This window comes from Trichomycterus rosablanca, chromosome 5, assembly GCF_030014385.1.
Source record: "Trichomycterus rosablanca isolate fTriRos1 chromosome 5, fTriRos1.hap1, whole genome shotgun sequence".
Lineage (NCBI taxonomy): Eukaryota > Metazoa > Chordata > Actinopteri > Siluriformes > Trichomycteridae > Trichomycterus > Trichomycterus rosablanca.
Genome location: NC_085992.1, coordinates 47,073,822 through 47,092,665, shown reverse-complemented (window position 1 = coordinate 47,092,665; position 18,844 = coordinate 47,073,822). Strand labels below are relative to the sequence as shown.

Genomic DNA, 18,844 nt, shown 5'->3' with positions numbered 1-18,844 from the left:
GCTGGGGGCTAATGCTTTATCTTAATAAGCAGTGGGTTTCTCTTTGCTACCCCTCATAAAGCTCATTCTTGCTTATGCCTAGTTCACACTACACGATTTTTGCCCTGATTTTCGCTTGCCGACTGGTCGGCGCTAGATTTGCCGGCTCAGAAGCAACTCAGCGTTTGCTTGGCGATTAAAACTCAGGTCTCAATCGCTATGTGTGAACTGTTCAACGACTCGATCCAAGCAGCTCTCCGAGAGTGCTATGTCGAACAGCCAATGAGTGGGACAGGGGCATAATATAGTTTATATCAGAATACATCGGTACACACAGGTTTTACAGTATTTCTGACCTTATCGTTTTCTACAAAACATAACACCAACGCTGCATTGCAAAAAATATTTATTAACCTCCAACTCACTATAGAACAATCCATGTTGGTCACGTAGCCAAATCCACTCAGATTCATTTATTTTCTCCTCCTTGATTTTACGCTGCACATCAGATCACAAACTTTGATCGCTCGCTTCTTGTTGATGTGCATTTTTGGACGTGGCATCATTAAACCCCTTGTCACTGACAAAATGTAGTTTGGGAGACCAGAGAAGCTTGCCTGCGATTCCAGTTGGTGATAGATGGTGTAGTGTGAAACCCCCTATCACCGATCAGTTGTGTAGTGTGAAATACACACCGACTCAAAAGACTCTTGATTACAAGAGATCCAGTTGTGTAGTGTGAACTGTACAGCGACCTGACGACTTGGAAAGTCGTGTAGTGTGAACTTTGCATTACTCACTTTTATATTGTACACTAGTATGAGTTTGAACACTAATCTTAGCTAAAGCAGAAGATTTTTCAGGTTTTTTAAGTTACCTGTAAAGTGTTGCTAAGTTGTAGAAATTATGCCAGCCACTCCTGAATCACTTTAAATTCACCCGTCAAACCAATTTACTTCTGTTAAAAGAAGTCCCTACAGTTTTTTCACCAATACTAGTGAATTAATAATACAGTAGATTGTTAATGACGACTGGAATGAAATGATAGTTTCACTATATAAATACAGGGTGAGTCAAAAGTTGCAGGACACTCTTTTATTTCAGAAATGAAAGGGAAAATGACATATCTGAATACCCCAGCAAGTAATGGGTGAGGGGGCCTATCTTTTAGAGGGCCAGCCTTCGCTCCCCACGTCCATCAATGAGCCTTGGCCGCCCATGACCCTGTCGCCGGTTTACCACTGTTCCTTCCTTGGACCTTTTTTTGATAGATACTGATCATTGCAGACCGGGAACACCCCACAAGAGCTGCAGTTTTGGAAATGCTGTGACCCAGTTGTCTAGCCATCACAATCTGGCCCTTGTCAAACTTGCTCAAATCCTCACACTTGCCCATTTTTCCTGCTTCTAACATCAACTTTGAGGATAAAATGTTCACTTGCTGCCTAATATATCCCCCCCACTAACAGGTGCCGTGATGAAGAGGTAATCAGTGTTATTCACTTCACCTGTCAGTGGTCATAATGTTATGCTTGGTCTGTGTTTATATATATATATATATATATATATATATAAATATATATATATATATACTGTATATATAATGAAAAACACAGAGTGAAAAAGCTAAGGGACAGACCTAAAAGGAAACAAAACAGCTGCTTAGTTCAATGTACAATCCTAATGCTCACCAGAGAAAGGAAAAGTAAACTCGGATAAAACAGATTGTGACTAAAATACACGAAAAATTTACATGGCAGCCAAGAAGGAAGATGCTGTGGCAGGTGAAGAGAAACTAAAAAAGCTGTTATTATTGATTGATTGAGTAAGAAGTACAATTGGTACAATAAGTATTTACAGTGTATCACAAAAGTGAGTACACCCCTCACATTTCTGCAGATATTTAAGTATATCTTTTCATGGGACAACACTGACAAAATGACACTTTGACACAATGAAAAGTAGTCTGTGTGCAGCTTCAATAACAGTGTAAATTTATTCTTCCCTCAAAATAACTCAATATACAGCCATTAATGTCTAAACCACCGGCAACAAAAGTGAGTACACCCCTTAGTGAAAGTTCCTGAAGTGTCAATATTTTGTGTGGCCACCATTATTTCCCAGAACTGCCTTAACTCTCCTGGGCATGGAGTTTACCAGAGCTTCACAGGTTGCCACTGGAATGCTTTTCCACTCCTCCATGACGACATCACGGAGCTGGCGGATATTCGAGACTTTGCGCTCCTCCACCTTCCGCTTGAGGATGCCCCAAAGATGTTCTATTGGGTTTAGGTCTGGAGACATGCTTGGCCAGTCCATCACCTTTACCCTCAGCCTCTTCAATAAAGCAGTGGTCGTCTTAGAGGTGTGTTTGGGGTCATTATCATGCTGGAACACTGCCCTGCGACCCAGTTTCCGGAGGGAGGGGATCATGCTCTGCTTCAGTATTTCACAGTACATATTGGAGTTCATGTGTCCCTCAATGAAATGTAACTCCCCAACACCTGCTGCACTCATGCAGCCCCAGGCCATGGCATTCCCACCACCATGCTTGACTGTAGGCATGACACACTTATCTTTGTACTCCTCACCTGATTGCCGCCACACATGCTTGAGACCATCTGAACCAAACAAATTAATCTTGGTCTCATCAGACCATAGGACATGGTTCCAGTAATCCATGTCCTTTGTTGACATGTCTTCAGCAAACTGTTTGCGGGCTTTCTTGTGTAGAGACTTCAGAAGAGGCTTCCTTCTGGGGTGACAGCCATGCAGACCAATTTGATGTAGTGTGCGGCGTATGGTCTGAGCACTGACAGGCTGACCCCCCACCTTTTCAATCTCTGCAGCAATGCTGACAGCACTCCTGCGCCTATCTTTCAAAGACAGCAGTTGGATGTGACGCTGAGCACGTGCACTCAGCTTCTTTGGACGACCAACGCGAGGTCTGTTCTGAGTGGACCCTGCTCTTTTAAAACGCTGGATGATCTTGGCCACTGTGCTGCAGCTCAGTTTCAGGGTGTTGGCAATCTTCTTGTAGCCTTGGCCATCTTCATGTAGCGCAACAATTCGTCTTTTAAGATCCTCAGAGAGTTCTTTGCCATGAGGTGCCATGTTGGAACTTTCAGTGACCAGTATGAGAGAGTGTGAGAGCTGTACTACTAAATTGAACACACCTGCTCCCTATGCACACCCGAGACCTAGTAACACTAGCGAGTCACATGACATTTTGGAGGGAAAATGACAAGCAGTGCTCAATTTGGACATTTAGGGGTGTAGTCTCTTAGGGGTGTACTCACTTTTGTTGCCGGTGGTTTAGACATTAATGGCTGTATATTGAGTTATTTTGAGGGAAGAACAAATTTACACTGTTATATAAGCTGCACACAGACTACTTTTCATTGTGTCAAAGTGTCATTTTGTCAGTGTTGTCCCATGAAAAGATATACTTAAATATCTGCAGAAATGTGAGGGGTGTACTCACTTTTGTGATACACTGTATATACTACATAGTATGCTATACGTGGTTGGGTAAACACACACAAGTAAGCACTAGCCAACTGCCTAAACAGGATAAAACGGTGGTTAAACATCATTCATTGTATTATGTAACGTTGCATGAGTTAACCAGTATTCTTACTGGCAGGAGTAATGCAGTGCTGGTTCTGTTGTTTTTTCTTCTCCAGCAGTGTGTATATGAAAAACATGTGATGTACTACTCAATCTGATGCCATAAATAACTAAATGATATAATTACACTGTGAGTCAGAAAGGGACCCCTGTACCTTTGCTCATAACTTCAACAAATGTTGATCAATTTTCTAAATTCTTTTACTGAACAGAACCAGAATAAAATCTGCAACAAATTGACCCAGCACATTTTATTTTACTTAAGCGTGTAGCCAATGGCGGCTCCTGCCAAATCTCTCAGGGGGGGGCAATTGTTGCGATGATGGCCAAGGTGACCCGTTCAATAAGTAAATTAAAGCTTAAATAATTAACATCTTAAGTCATCTGTCAGTTTGCCCTCACAAATAACTTTGAACATGGAGAGAGAGCAGCTTTACCATTAATCATAGAATTAAATAAAGCCTTCACACTAACAATTTCATTCAGTTTTAATTAGATAGCATTTTGATTTAGGTGCAGCAGATCCTGAATAAAGATTGGGGCATCGGGGCTGATGTGCAATTTATAAAAAAGTACAATTAAACAGTTGGGGAGATACAATTAGTGCAATCACAATTCACAATTTAAAAATGACACTACTTACTTGTAATTTACTTGTAACTTATATGATTTTCCCCCCTTTGTATGTAGATACTTGATGCTTAAATTTGGTCTTAAGTTGCTAATTTATCCTGATTACAACGACAACTGAATGGCATTTTCCTTAATGACATGATGTAGTTGCTCCGAACTGAGGTGATGGTAGTCATGGTGACGAGATCGCGACACCAGGTTACGTGTGACGCAAGCACGTAAGTGCGAGCCCTCCCGGAACCCATTCAGATTTTATTGCAGCACCTGCAGTTAAAAAAAAAAGAGCCTTAACATGAGAGTCTATGAGAGCAATCCGGGGCAATTTTCAATCAGACTGAAATCGCCCAAAAGCGGCGGTACTGTACGGAACACAACTCGGTGCTGATTGGACTACGATATTCAAAGGCAAGACATACTGTCCAAAACAGTCACAGCTAGTTTATCACTAGAAAAATGTATTCCCTTTTGCCCTTTGGTGGTGCGTCGCCCGCCTAATGCGTGTAGCTACAATACTTGTAAAATTATCTATTTTTTTACTATGACACTTTCATATTAACGATACATGACAACCTTAACTGTAAACAATAAAATCAAAAGTCAATTTATGACCAAATTCAACATTGATTATCGATTTACAATTTATCTATTGATTATCTTTTTTTTCTATTTTATTGATGCATTTTCTCCCAATTTAGCGTAGTCAATCTGTCTTCCGCTGTACTGGGGGATCCCTGATTGCAGTCGAGGTGGGTATATTGCTGCTTACGCCCCCTCCGACCCGCGTGCAGCCCTTAGCGGAACCCTTTTTCACCTACGCATTCGGCACAGGCGACTCTCTATCTGCTAATCAGGGTCCTTACACAGCATTTGAAGACCCCACCCACACAGTCCGGTCATCCCACCATAGCAGAAACGTGTCTGCTGCAGGCACTGCCAATTATGCCCAGCCGACCGGTGGCAACAAGCTGGTGTACTAGTGGAATATCCCACTGCGCCACCTTGGTGCATCTATTGATTATCTAAATTACAATCAATGTTCAGTCATTTTGCCAATTAAGAGCTATTTAGAAGGACGACAAGTAACACATTACCTAAAGGGACAAACTGTGAATTATGGTTGGAACTTTTAAATGTATAGTCTGCTGGGCCCTTGAAGCAGGGGCGCTGTCAAGTTGGGGGGGCAGGTGAGGCCATGGCCACCCTTATAAAATTGCTGGCCCCCCCAGAGCCCCCCCCCTTACAGAGAATTGATTCGCATATGCAAAATATGCTTATTTCTGTCCATTTTAGTCAATAATGTATTCTGTATTTTTACAATAGTTCATGTAAAGATAAAAATGCAGGCAGCCAACCGCCATCACTGTATCACACTCCAAACACCCCCCACCCCTCAACTGCCCCGCCCGATGCTGTGTGGTGTACTGAGCTGGTGAGTTTGCCTCACACAGTACAGCAGCTAATCACGGTCTCGTTTCTCTGTTGCAGGATGGTTGTTGTACAGTAAAATGTTAACTGTACCGTATTAGTATATGCACATCAGATAATAAGTTATCGACTAGTCTGTATACTACAATAATAGACCCTACTGAAATGTAGTTATGGCTTTTCGTTTTGGTGTGCCACCCAAGATTTTTAGTGAGCCCATCTGACCACCCCTATGAAAAAATTCTGGGGGCGCCACTGCCTCGAACGAGGTCCTTAACTCTCCTGGCTCCAGAAAAAGTCTGACCCCAACATACAAACAAGCTGAGATATGGAAAGAGAATAATTTTCTTGTACTGAACATGTGTAAACGACAATAAAGACATTCTTTCTTCATTTTCTACTAGTATACACACGCCATAAAAGGAAGGACGTGACTGTAAAGTGATCTGTGTATGCACAAAGCATATTTAGAGCAAAGCATTTAAGTTTTCACCTTTTGTGCTTGCCTTATCAAACATGACATCAAAACCTCACCCAGTGTAGCATTTCACATTTCATCTGGAAAGGTGATACATTACCTGTCACACGCAGTGCGAATCCCAAACATGCCCAGGAATATTGAGCAATATCAATATATGTTTTTTATGTGTGTGTGCGCACCATTATACAACGTATATTCAGCCATAACATTAAAACCACCTCCTTGTTTCTACACTCACTGTCCATTTTATCAGCTTCACTTACCATATAGAAACACTTTGTAGTTCTACAATTACTGATTGTAGTCCATCTGTTTCTCTACATACCTTTTTAACCTACTTTTACTCTGTTCTTCAGTGGTCAGGACCCCCACATGACCACTACAAAGTAGGTATTATTTGGGTGGTGGGTCATTGCAGTGACACTGAGATGATGGTAGTGTGTGAATAAGACACAGCAGCGCTTCTGGAGTTTTTAAACACCTCACTGTGACTGCTGGACTGAGAATAGTCCACCAACCAAAAACTGTGGGCAGCGTCCTGTGACCACTGATGGAGATCTAGAAGATGACCAACTCAAACAGCAGCAATAGATGAGCGACCGTCTCTGACTTTACATCTACAAGGTGGACCAACTAGGTAGGAGTGTCTAATAGAGTGGACAGTTAGTGGACACGGTATTTAACTCCATCAGCGCTGCTGTGTCTTATCCACTCATACCAGCACAACACACACTAACACACCACCACCATGTCAGTGTCACTGCAGTGCTGAGAATGATCCACCTCCTAAATAATACCAGCTATGTGGTGGTCCTGACCATTGAAGAACGGCATGAAAGGGGGCTAACAAAGCATGTAGAGAAACAGATGGACTACAGTCAGTAATTGTAGAACTACAAAGTGCTTCTACATGGTAAGTGGAGCTGAAAAATGGACAGTGAGTGTAGAAACAAGGAGGTGGTTTTAATGTTATGTTATGAGACCAAGTAATTTTATTTATTTACATCAGTTAACTGCTTAATTCAGGTTAGGATCACGGTGAATCTGGCATCCGCAGAAAGGCAGAAATTCTCTCTTTCTTCTAGCTTATTTATAATGCAGCATCGTCTGAGGAATTAAACATTACTGACATAAAATAGTGATTTCCTGCCTTTCCTATTAAGCACAAATACTTTTCCTGATTCATTTTTGCTTGCTTACACCATAAATGGTAAAATACTTACAATCACTTGTTGAGGAATGTTGTTTTTAAGTGGCGAGCCTCAATCCCTCCTTCCCTATAAAGGACACGGCTTTTTCACAATGCTCCTGGAAGACCGTTTTAACAGTTCATAAATTCATGGTATTAAACCTTCCCTGTCCTTAACTATTCTGGAAGGAGTGATGTTAGAATAAACATTTATTAAAACAACAAATAAAATCAAGTTGATGCGGTAAAACATCTTTATTTACATACAGTAGCACTTTTTATGTCCAAAATCATATACGTGCCTCGCATAAAGTTTTTTAAGCATTTATTTTATTTTATTTTTTTAACACATTCCACATTCTTCCCATTTTCCTCCAAATTTAGCACAGTCAATTTGTCTTTTGCTTCTGAGGGATACCCGATTGCATTAGAGGAGAGCATGTCGCTGCCCACGTCTTTTCCGACACGTGTACAGAGCTCCTCTTCTCACCCCTGCATTCTGCACAGGCGTGCAACAATTTCACCCTGTTCTTCAATGGTCAGGACTCTCACAGGATCACCACAGAGTAGATATTATTTGGGTGGTGAGTTATTCTCAGCACTGCAGTGACACTGACATGGTGCTGGTATGAGTGGATCAGACACAGCAGCGCTGCTGGAGTTAAATACCATGTCCACTAATTGTCCACTCTATTAGACACTCCTACCTCATTGGTCCACCTTGCAGATGTAAAGTCAGAGACGATCGCTCATCTATTGCTGCTGTTTGAGTTGGTCATCTTCTAGACCTTCATCAGTGGTCACAGGACGCTGCCCACGGGGCACTGTTGGCTGGATATTTTTGGTTGGTGGACTGTTCTCAGTCCAGCAGTGACTGTGAGGTGTTTAAAAACTCCAGCAGCGCTGCTGTGTCTGATCCACTCATACCAGCACAACACACACTAACACACCACCACCATGTCAGTGACACTGCAGTGCTGAAAATGATGTATACAGATGTACAGTACAATGAAATTCTTTCTTCGCATATGCCAGCTTGTTTGGAAGTTGGGGTTGAAGTGCAGGGTCAGCCATTGTACGGTGCCCATGGAGCCGAGAGGGTTAAGAGCCTTGCTCAAGGGCCCAACCTTTCAATTGATAGCCCAAAAGCTCTTAGGCTACCACTGTCCCTGATAGTCTGGACAGTCAGAAAAGTCATTTTCATCTTTGGCATGACAAACTTGATGTCTTTTTTTCTAATAGCAGGTTGAAGTGTGAGCTCAACAGAAATCTGGACACTTCAGCTGTTTTTTAGTCCATCTCAGATGAGCTGAGGCCTAGAGAACATTCTGCAGGTTACTATTCTTGATGCAACGGCAAACTGTGTCAAGTAACAATGATTTTCTGAAGTACTTTTGAGCCCATATGTGTAAGAGATGCTTATGATCATATGGTAAAACAAGTCCTAATGACCTGTTAATATGTGAAACTGCAAACAGCTCATCATATTAAAGGATTGTTCTGGAAGCTTCCCTGCTCCAAACTGGTGCACTCCCAGTGTTTTCTGGAACTTAAATGCTTTCGACTTGCATGTAAACATGATACAGTGGTACCTTGTGACTCAACGTCCCCTAAACTCAAAATCTTTGAAACTCAACACCCTTCGTCGAGAAATGTGTACCTTTAAACTCAACATGTCCCTTAAACTCAACGTGTTCAGTTTAAATTTTTTTTTTTTTAATTTATTTTCAAATGAACAATAACCAGCAGCTTTGTTCAGAGCTCGGCTTAAGCGTTGTGGTAAAACGTCATCAAAGTGTGAATATGAGACGAATATGCATTTGTTTGGAATGACCATCGAATCCAGTCTGAAGCTCCACGTGTATCTGTGTTTATCTGGATTTTCCTTACTGTTTCACTTTTAAACTTGTGTTACAGCTCGAGGGTGCTGAGAAATTGTGAGAATCAGCTTTTTCATTAGACGCTTATTGTTAAAAAGCAGCGCAAAAGCTAATGTGCCACTTCTCATGTAAATGTGCCTTTACTGAATGGAACACGGTATTCCAAGATCAAGCATCTCCACAATTAAGAAGCATAAGGAAACAATTAGGAAATAAAGGTGAAGTGCAGGTTTTATTGTATTGTTTTTATTGATTTTTAACTGTTTTTCAATTGTATTCAAGTGTTTTTATATTATATTTGTGTTATTTTCAATACATAAGTGTCAAAAATAACCCCATTATTTTACATAAGCCTAAAATATATGCAGTTCCACAGGACCATGGAACACATTAACAGGTTTTGCAAACATCCTTATGGGAAAAACACCTCAAAACTCAATGCCACTCCCAGAACCAGTTGACATTGAGTTTCAAGGTCTAGAACACATAAAAAAGAATTGGATCTATGTAGAAAATCTTTATTTTAACAGATTAACACTCAACACAACTACAGTGCTGCAATCTATGCAGAAAACAGTGTAGAAATTATATATATTTACAAGTTTTTCTACATCTAGTCCATCTCTGTGGGTACAAAAATAACTTCCGAGACGACAGACAAACATAATAAACTGTAACAACAGAACAGGCCACTTGTGCTGCGTCTTCTCTCATGAGTCCACTTTGCCGTACGTCCCCTCCGGTGGGCGGTAGTACTTGGGAAAGGCCATCAGCTGCAGCATGTTGAAAGCGTACTTTCTGCATTTTATGTTCTTCTGCACGTTTTCAATCCGACAGCCTTCTCTATATAAAGGAAGAGAAAGAGAAAGAGGGAGAAAACGGGGAAGGATGATGACATTATGAAGGCATGATAATGTTGGCACCAAACTAAAAGAAACAGGTTAATTTAGCAGGAACAAAAACCGATACGTGAATCAGATACGTGAATCAGTTTTCATTTTCACTTACAGTGTCTGTTTGAGTCAAGTGCAAGTTTAAAGAGGAAAGGGAATTTTGGGAAAAAAAGCCTATTTTGCCATTTCAATGACATTATGTAATGCACAGCTGTAAAGACATACTCAGAAATACGTGATTTTTTTTCAATCTTTTGCAAGACCAAGTTAATAAAAGTAAACAGATAAATATGCTAAACTTTCAGGAGGGAAGCACGGTGACTCGGTGGGTAGCACTGTCACATTACAGCAAGACGGTCCTGGGTTCGATCCCCAGGTGGGGTGGTTCGGGTCCTTTCTGTGTGGAGTTTGCATGTTCTCACCGTGTCTGCGTGGGTTTTCTCCGGGAGCTCCGGTTTCCTCCCACAGTCCAAAAACATGCAGTCAGGTTAACTGGAGACACTGAATTGCCCTATAGGTGATTGGGTGTGTATATACAGTGTATCACAAAAGTGAGTACACCCCTCACATTACTGCAAATATTTCATTATATCTTTTCATGGGACAACACTATAGACATGAAACTTGGATATAACTTAGAGTAGTCAGTGTACAGCTTGTATAGCAGTGTAGATTTACTGTCTTCTGAAAATAACTCAACACACAGCCATTAATGTCTAAATAGCTGGCAACATAAGTGAGTACACCCCACAGTGAACATGTCCAAATTGTGCCCAAATGTGTCGTTGTCCCTCCCTGGTGTCATGTGTCAAGGTCCCAGGTGTAAATGGGGAGCAGGGCTGTTAAATTTGGTGTTTTGGGTACAATTCTCTCATACTGGCCACTGGATATTCAACATGGCACCTCATGGCAAAGAACTCTCTGAGGATGTGAGAAATAGAATTGTTGCTCTCCACAAAGATGGCCTGGGCTATAAGAAGATTGCTAACACCCTGAAACTGAGCTACAGCATGGTGGCCAAGGTCATACAGCGGTTTTCCAGGACAGGTTCCACTCGGAACAGGCTTCGCCAGGGTCGACCAAAGAAGTTGAGTCCATGTGTTCGGCGTCATATCCAGAGGTTGGCTTTAAAAAATAGACACATGAGTGCTGCCAGCATTGCTGCAGAGGTTGAAGACGTGGGAGGTCAGCCTGTCAGTGCTCAGACCATACGCCGCACACTGCATCAACTCGGTCTGCATGGTCGTCATCCCAGAAGGAAGCTGACGCACAAGAAAGCCCGCAAACAGTTTGCTGAAGACAAGCAGTCCAAGAACATGGATTACTGGAATGCCCTGTGGTCTGACGAGACCAAGATAAACTTGTTTGGCTCAGATGGTGTCCAGCATGTGTGGCGGCGCCCTGGTGAGAAGTACCAAGACAACTGTATCTTGCCTACAGTCAAGCATGGTGGTGGTAGCATCATGGTCTTGGGCTGCATGAGTGTTGCTGGCACTGGGGAGCTGCAGTTCATTGAGGGAAACATGAATTCCAACATGTACTGTGACATTCTGAAACAGGGCCTCATGGCAGTTTCCCAACAGGATAACGACCCCAAACACAACCTCCAAGATGACAACTGCCTTGCTGAGGAAGCTGAAGGTAAAGGTGATGGACTAAACCCAATTGAGCACCTGTGGCGCATCCTCAAGTGGAAGGTGGAGGAGTTCAAGGTGTCTAACATCCACCAGCTTGGGATAGGCTCCAGCTTTTATCAGCTCCACTTACTATATAGGAGCACTTTGTAGTTCTACAATTACTGACTGTAGTCCATCTGTTTCTCTACATACTTTTTTAACCTGCTTTCACCCTGTTCTTCAATGGTCAGGACCCCCACAGGACCACCACAGAGCAGGTATTATTTACGTGGTGGATCATTCTCAGCACTGCAGTGACACTGACATGGTGGTGCTGTGTTTTTAAATACCGTGTCCACTCACTGTCCACTCTATTAGACACTCCTACCTAGTTGGTTCACCTTGTAGATGTAAAGTCAGAGATGATCGCTCATCTATTGCTGCTGTTTGAGTTGCTCATCTTCTAGACCTTCATCAGTGGTCACAGGACCCTGCACACGGGGTGCTGTTGGCTGGATATTTTTGGTTGGTGGACTATTCTCAGTCCAGCAGTGACTATGAGTGGACACGGTATTTAAAAACTCCAGCAGCGCTGCTGTGTCTGATCCACTCATACCAGCACAACACACACTAACACACCACCACCATGTCAGTGTCACTGCAGTGCTGAGAATGATCCACCACCCAAATAATACCGGCTCTGTAGTGGTCCTGTGGGGGTCCTGACCATTGAAGAACAGCATGAAAGGCGGCTAACAAAGCATGCAGAGAATCAGATAGACTACAGTCAGTACTTGTAGAACTACAAAGTGCTTCTATATGGTAAATGGAGCTGATAAAATGGACAGTGAGTGTAGACACAAGGAGGTGGTTGTAATGTTATGGCTGATTGTGTGTACTTGTGCATTTCTTTGTTTAATGTTGTATGTGAACCACAGACTCGAGCTATGTTTAATCAAGATTGGAATCTATGCCTGAGTATATAATGGTCATGATTGAAGTGTGTAAAAGTTCACAAAACATCCTTCCTCACGCTCAGTGAAAAACTCTGGCATAATGTTTTATTGAAAGTAGATCTTTTGTCATACAGCGATCAAAACAAATTTAACTGCAAGTTTGAACTGGTTGGATAAAAAATCCAGCAAAGTCTCATTTATCTCTGTTGACACAATGTCCTGAACACGTGTGCAGAAATATTAAATATAATTTTATTAAATACCTCAATTAAAACTGTAAAACTGGCCTAACGATCAATAATAATAAAAATGTTTCTTATTTTAAGTCAGAATGACAGATTTATTCACATTGTTTGCATTATTTAAATTTAAATATACTCCCCTGTGCACTCATGCAAACTTTGCCTGCTGCACACATCCATGTCGGCCAGGGAGGGCGGCGGGTCAGCACATGGCTCGTATGTTCCTCCAACAGGATATTCGTAAAGAGGACCACATGTCTCTTTCCATATTTCTCCGTCTCTTGTGCCAGCACCTCGACCAGACAGTACGGGTCTGTCTCAAAACCTAGTGAGCTCAAAACCTTGCTGCCTTCGGCCTACCTGCACAGCTGCCTAAGTTAAGAGGATTCTAACTGACCGAACTTTAGAAGGCAGATTATTTAGACGCTCTAGTTATACAGTGTTTACGTTGTCCCCACCACCACAGCAGTTTTAGCTTACCAAGCTAACACAGTTAGCCTCAGGCCATTCAAACCAATGAGATGAGGGGACACAACCTGCTGGCTTGCCAGCTAACGTCTCTCTCCGTGTACTGAAAACTTTCATGTTAATCTTTCATTAAGAAACCCAAAACTGCAAACCCACAACTGCAAATAATTTACACTTCTACACCTTTATAAAAAACTTAAATTAATGACAATAAAAATACTACTGCACCATTTCCATCCGCCATATTAGACATTTTTTGTGAGTAAATGCTGGAATTGCCTTTGCAGTTGAGGAAGCAGCTGGAGCTCCATTGTTATTCAGTCAGAATATCAGTCAGAATAAGGCATCTCAGTATGAGCATTTTGGGGTATCTAAGAACTAAGACAGGCTTTTTTTCAGGGGTGTGTGTAGGATTTAAAATGCTGTCTATGTAGAGAGTTCACTAGGTTTTAGGCCAGACCTTAAGACTAGGTTTTAAGACAGACCTTAAGAGTCGCTGTTGCAGCAGCAAGGAGGCTAAACCCCATTCGGCCTTTCTTTCCTTAAAACAGCCAGACCTGCAGTCCATCTACACCAAAATGTGAGTGAGAGACCCCAGCCATTCTAATTATGGACTCTTCTCTTTGTTGCGGTCAGGGAAACAAAGGCCAAGACAGAGGGGATAAGGAGAAGCTTTTTCCTGCAAACTATTCAGGCCCTCAACCACTATAGCGAGTAGGAGCACCCACTTCCAATACAGATACAGACTTGTGTGTAGATGTGCACATGCATGCACATATGGGTGTATGTATGCGTACATATTTGGATATATACATTTAATCATTTACAACTTAAAGTTAATCTCTACTTAAATTTATCTATATTTTTTTTCAAACATTTTCGCCATTTAGCAGACGCTTTTCATCCAAAGTGAGTTATGCCAAGTTCACACTACATGACTTTCCAAGTCGTCAGGTCGCTGTACAGTTCACACTACACAACTGGATCTCTTGTAATCGGGAGTCTTTCAAGTCGGTGTGGCTTTCACACTACACGACTGATCGGCGATAGGGGGTAACACACTACACCATCTATCACCAACTGGAATCGCAGGCGAGCTTCTCTGGTCTCTCGAACTACGTTTTGTCACGAAAACAAACACGAGAAGTGACGAGGGGTTTAATGATACCACGACCAAAAATGCACGTCAACAAGTAGCGAGCGATCAAAGTTTGTGCGCTGATGTGCAGCGTAAAAGCAAAGAGGAAAAATAAATGAATCTGAGTGGATTGGGTTACGTGGCCAGCAGGAATTGTTCTATAGTGAGTTGGAGGTTAATATATATTGTTTGCAATGCAGCGTTGGTGTTTTGTGGAGAACTATAATACATGTAATCATTTCTCACCTATTGCACAAAACTGATTTGCACTTTACGCACACTGCATTTACTGTAAGATTACATTGCACCTTTTTCAAATTTAATATCAACTTAAAGTTTTATCTCTACTTAAATTCGTCTATATTAAGTTATTTCAATTTGTACTTTATATATTTTTTTCCCTGTGCTATTTGGTACTAATGTGACCGGGCAGTTGTAAAAGCATTTCACTGACAGTTATACCATGTATGACCTGTATGTGACAAATAAAACTTTGAACTTGATAAAGTCTGTTGAGTGCCTGGCTGAGCCAGTATCACCGCTGTAACTGCACTCACACCTTGTCCACAGATTTGCATTCCACAGTTTAAGATATCAGATATCAGTGTTCAGATATAACCACAGTATACGTATATGTAGTATATAATGAAAACCTCTGCTTTAAGTAGCATGTTAAATGATCGTATGCAGTCCTGGTCAGAAGAGAAATCATCTCCTTGTCCAGCAGATCCACAGCATATGTACTACTCGTCTCCAGTGTTCAGAATAACTGTTGTGTTTTCACAGTGCTGTTTTCACATTTTCACCATTTAGCAGACGCTTTTCATCCAGAGCAACTTACAGTACTGTGACAGTATATAGTCTAAGCTATCAAGGGTTAAGGGCCTTGCTCAAGGGCCCAACAGTGACAACCTGGCAACTTTTGATGACTAGTCCAGTACCTTACCCACTAGGCTGAAACTGCCCTCTTATTATGGCCCCAAAATGCGAAAATAGTGCTGCTGGCAATTCAGTTACTCAAATTAAAAAATAAACATACAAATTCTTAACTTCATAAGAAAAAAGTTGTGGGCTGTGGTTGCTAAAATGTTGTAACACCATAAAATTTTATGGAAAAAATGACATTATGTTTGATATCACCTTATGCTGTTTTGTGCATTAAATCCTTAGTTCTATTGTTCTTGAGATGTGGCTGGGAGTCTAAAGTAGAGAGATAAGCAACATGTCTGTCATTAAGCTGTCATAAAGCTAAATAAATAAAGCTAAATAAAGCTACAAAAAAAAACTATATAAAAAAACAACAGTTAGCACAGAATGGATGTTCTGAAGTCCAACACCCAATGTGATATGGCCAGAGCAGTATAAAGGGAGTGCCACAGTATCTGTTCTTTGTTCTTCAGCTATTCCACTGCTGTAAGAGCCCACGATTGTGCCGGTAAATTCTCTAAACCTCTAAACTGTAATCTTTGTTTTAATTTTCATCTCACCTTATTTTTCCATGACATTAGTTAGGCTTGTTAGCCTCGTATTGTGCCTAATTAATAAATTTAACTTTATCATAGGTATATACGTACAGGAAAAAAATACATAATGGGTTCAGCTCCCAATATGCTATCAAAACAGCTCTGACTTGAGACTCCACGTCATCTGAATGAGATCTTCGATATCTGTTACCAAGACATTACCAGCAGGTCCTTCAACTTCTGTACACTGCAAAGTGAATCATCGTTAGGCCAGTCGACCTTCTTCCATTGCACCAATGTCCAGTTCCAATGCCTGACTGCCCACTGTAAGTGCTTTTGACTGTGGACAGGAATCAGCATGGGCACCTGAGACTGTGGGCAGTTGTAGCCTAGTGGTTAAGGTACTGGACTAGTAATCAGAAGGTTGCCGGTTCAAGCCTCACCTCTGCCAGGTTGCAACTGTCGGGCCTTTGAGCAAGGCCCTTAACCCTTAATTGCTTAGATTGTATACTGTCATGTTACTGTAAGTCGCTTTGGATGAAAGCGTCTGCTAAATGCCGAAAATGTAAATGTAAATGAAGCTCCACACACAGAAGGGTTTGGCACACTGTGTGTTGTGACATTCAGCTTATCACCAGAATTTCAAATCTCTGCAGTTTGAGCCACAGTTACCCCTCTGTTAGTCTGTTGGCAATCAGCTGGCAGTGTGTAATTAGTTCATACTTGGACGACTGTCATTAATACAGACCATGATTGTCTGTGTCTCGTTGTTTTGTAGGGACTCTAACCCTGTCATTTAGCCTTACAATTGAGCCTCATTATAATCACTTGGGTCTTTATGTCTGACTGTAACTGCTGCATTCAACACATCTATTACAAGCAACTACTATCATGTATTTAGACTCCCAATCTGCCAATAGCACCACTGGCGATTTGAACCATGGATCCCAGTGTTAGGGGAATAGCACTTTATACTGCTGTGTGAACGGTGTGTTAAGAGCTAGTTCTTTGTTCCTTCTAGATATATGGGCAAGGCGTCTTCTAGATTGAGTGTAACTGCTCCGGTGCACAAAAGCGAATCCATAAGGACATGGTTTTATAAATTTGGTAAGAAAAAAGTACAGCGGCCTGCACAGATTTGCAAACACGATCCCGTTAAACACTTTTGAGAAAAACTAGAACGTTGACTGAGAGCCAGACATTCACATCTAACAGTGTCTGACCTTACAAATGCTATTTTGATTGAATGGTGTCACAAATCCAGCCTCTATGTGCTCCCAATATTGGTGTGCCACGCCCCTCTCTCTGGGAGCACATGTTGGAGGTGGCCACGACTCCTCTGTATGATTGGTCATTGAAGCTAATGATCCACACCAGCTGTGGATTATTTGGCAGAGGCTATTTTGGTTTCTTAGGATTGTCACGGTTTTGACTTTGTCATGTTTTTTCGCAAAACATGACTTGTGAACAAGTCAGCAACATTAGTTACATGTGACAATTATATATATATAAATATATATGATCCGACATCATTCTGATCGTGTCATTTTCTGCTCTCTAATAACGCTCCGGCCGTCTTAACCCACAACACACGCAATGGGTAAATGTTACAGCCAGCCGGCGTAGTGATGAAGTGTCGCTCCCTACTCCCTACACAGTTTGAAGTTCACTTCATTTGAACATTTTCGTTACCTTTGGATTGCAATCTCACTTAAAATGGTACAATACGTAGTGCACTTCATAGTAACAGATAATGTGAATGGAACACTCCTACAGAATTGGCGCTAATGGTTGGAAGAACCGCTCTCTGAACCAATCAGACCTTCTGATTGTAATTTTTAGTAAGAAATGCTGTTATTTGTATGTATTTAGTTTGCAGCGTCACACAGATGATTGTCAATGAAACACTTGATTGGCTTTCTAACGAGTTCGTGTTACTTATTATTTGTTTTTTTCTACGCTACATTTCCAATATATGTTTTGTGTATATTATATTGACTCGTGACTTGACTCGGACTCTAGCCTAAAGACTCATGACTTGACTGGGACTCTAGCCTATAGACTCGTGACTTGACTCGGACTCTAGCCTAAAGACTCGTGACTCGACTCGGACTCTAGCCTAAAGACTCGTGACTCGACTTGGACTCTAGCCTAAAGACTCGTGACTTGACTGGGACTCTAGCCTAAAGATTCGTGACTCGACTCGGACTCGTATTTTGTGACTTGTGAACACCTCTGATCTTTGGTTGTTGTCATGTCATGATTTTGGATTATGCTCTTGCTCATGTTCTTGCTCACACTTCTGCTCTTTCTTTAAGTCCTGTTTAGTGTTTTAGTCTTGTTCATGTTTGGTGTTAGCATATGTTAGCTTAGCTTAGGGTCTAGTATAGTTTAGTCAGGTTCCATGTGTGCTTAGCTGAGCGTTAGCAGTTAGCTTAGCATTTAGCATAGGTCATGTGTTTGTGTGTCTTGTGCAAACCTGTCTTGTGTCTTTCGTTATTATTAAACACTGTTAAAACATCTCTGCGTGTGCGTCCGCCCCCTCTAGTCAAGCCATAGCCCATTCATTACAAATGGACACACTTCAAAATATGGGTTGCAAAAGGGGGGAAGGGGGACTTCATATAAATGGGATGTCCAAAAAGATCATAATATTTCTTAAAATATTATGCAACTCAGAACCTTTAGTGTAAACAGCTACACACTATGTGTGCAATTATGGGTTTTTTAAAGTTTTTTTTTCCTTTCTGTTTTTTTACCACACTTCTTTTGTAACAAGTTAATTTCACTAAGGGGATCAATAAACTTATCTCATCTCATCTAGCTCGGACCACAAGTTTACTAACAAATT

At 41.5% G+C, this 18,844-nt stretch overlaps 1 protein-coding gene across 1 annotated transcript in view; it reads right to left on the bottom strand.

Annotated features, from left to right (window-relative positions):
* Positions 1 to 9,447: 9,447 nt before the first annotated feature.
* The window catches only part of inpp4b (inositol polyphosphate-4-phosphatase type II B), a 422,536-nt gene continuing 413,139 nt past the window's right edge, over positions 9,448 to 18,844 (bottom strand). Inside the window, exon 22 of the mRNA XM_062996234.1 lies at positions 9,448 to 10,060. Coding sequence (XP_062852304.1) covers positions 9,928 to 10,060 — 133 coding nt within the window. The 3' untranslated portion in view covers positions 9,448 to 9,927. The remainder of the gene's footprint in view (positions 10,061 to 18,844) is intronic.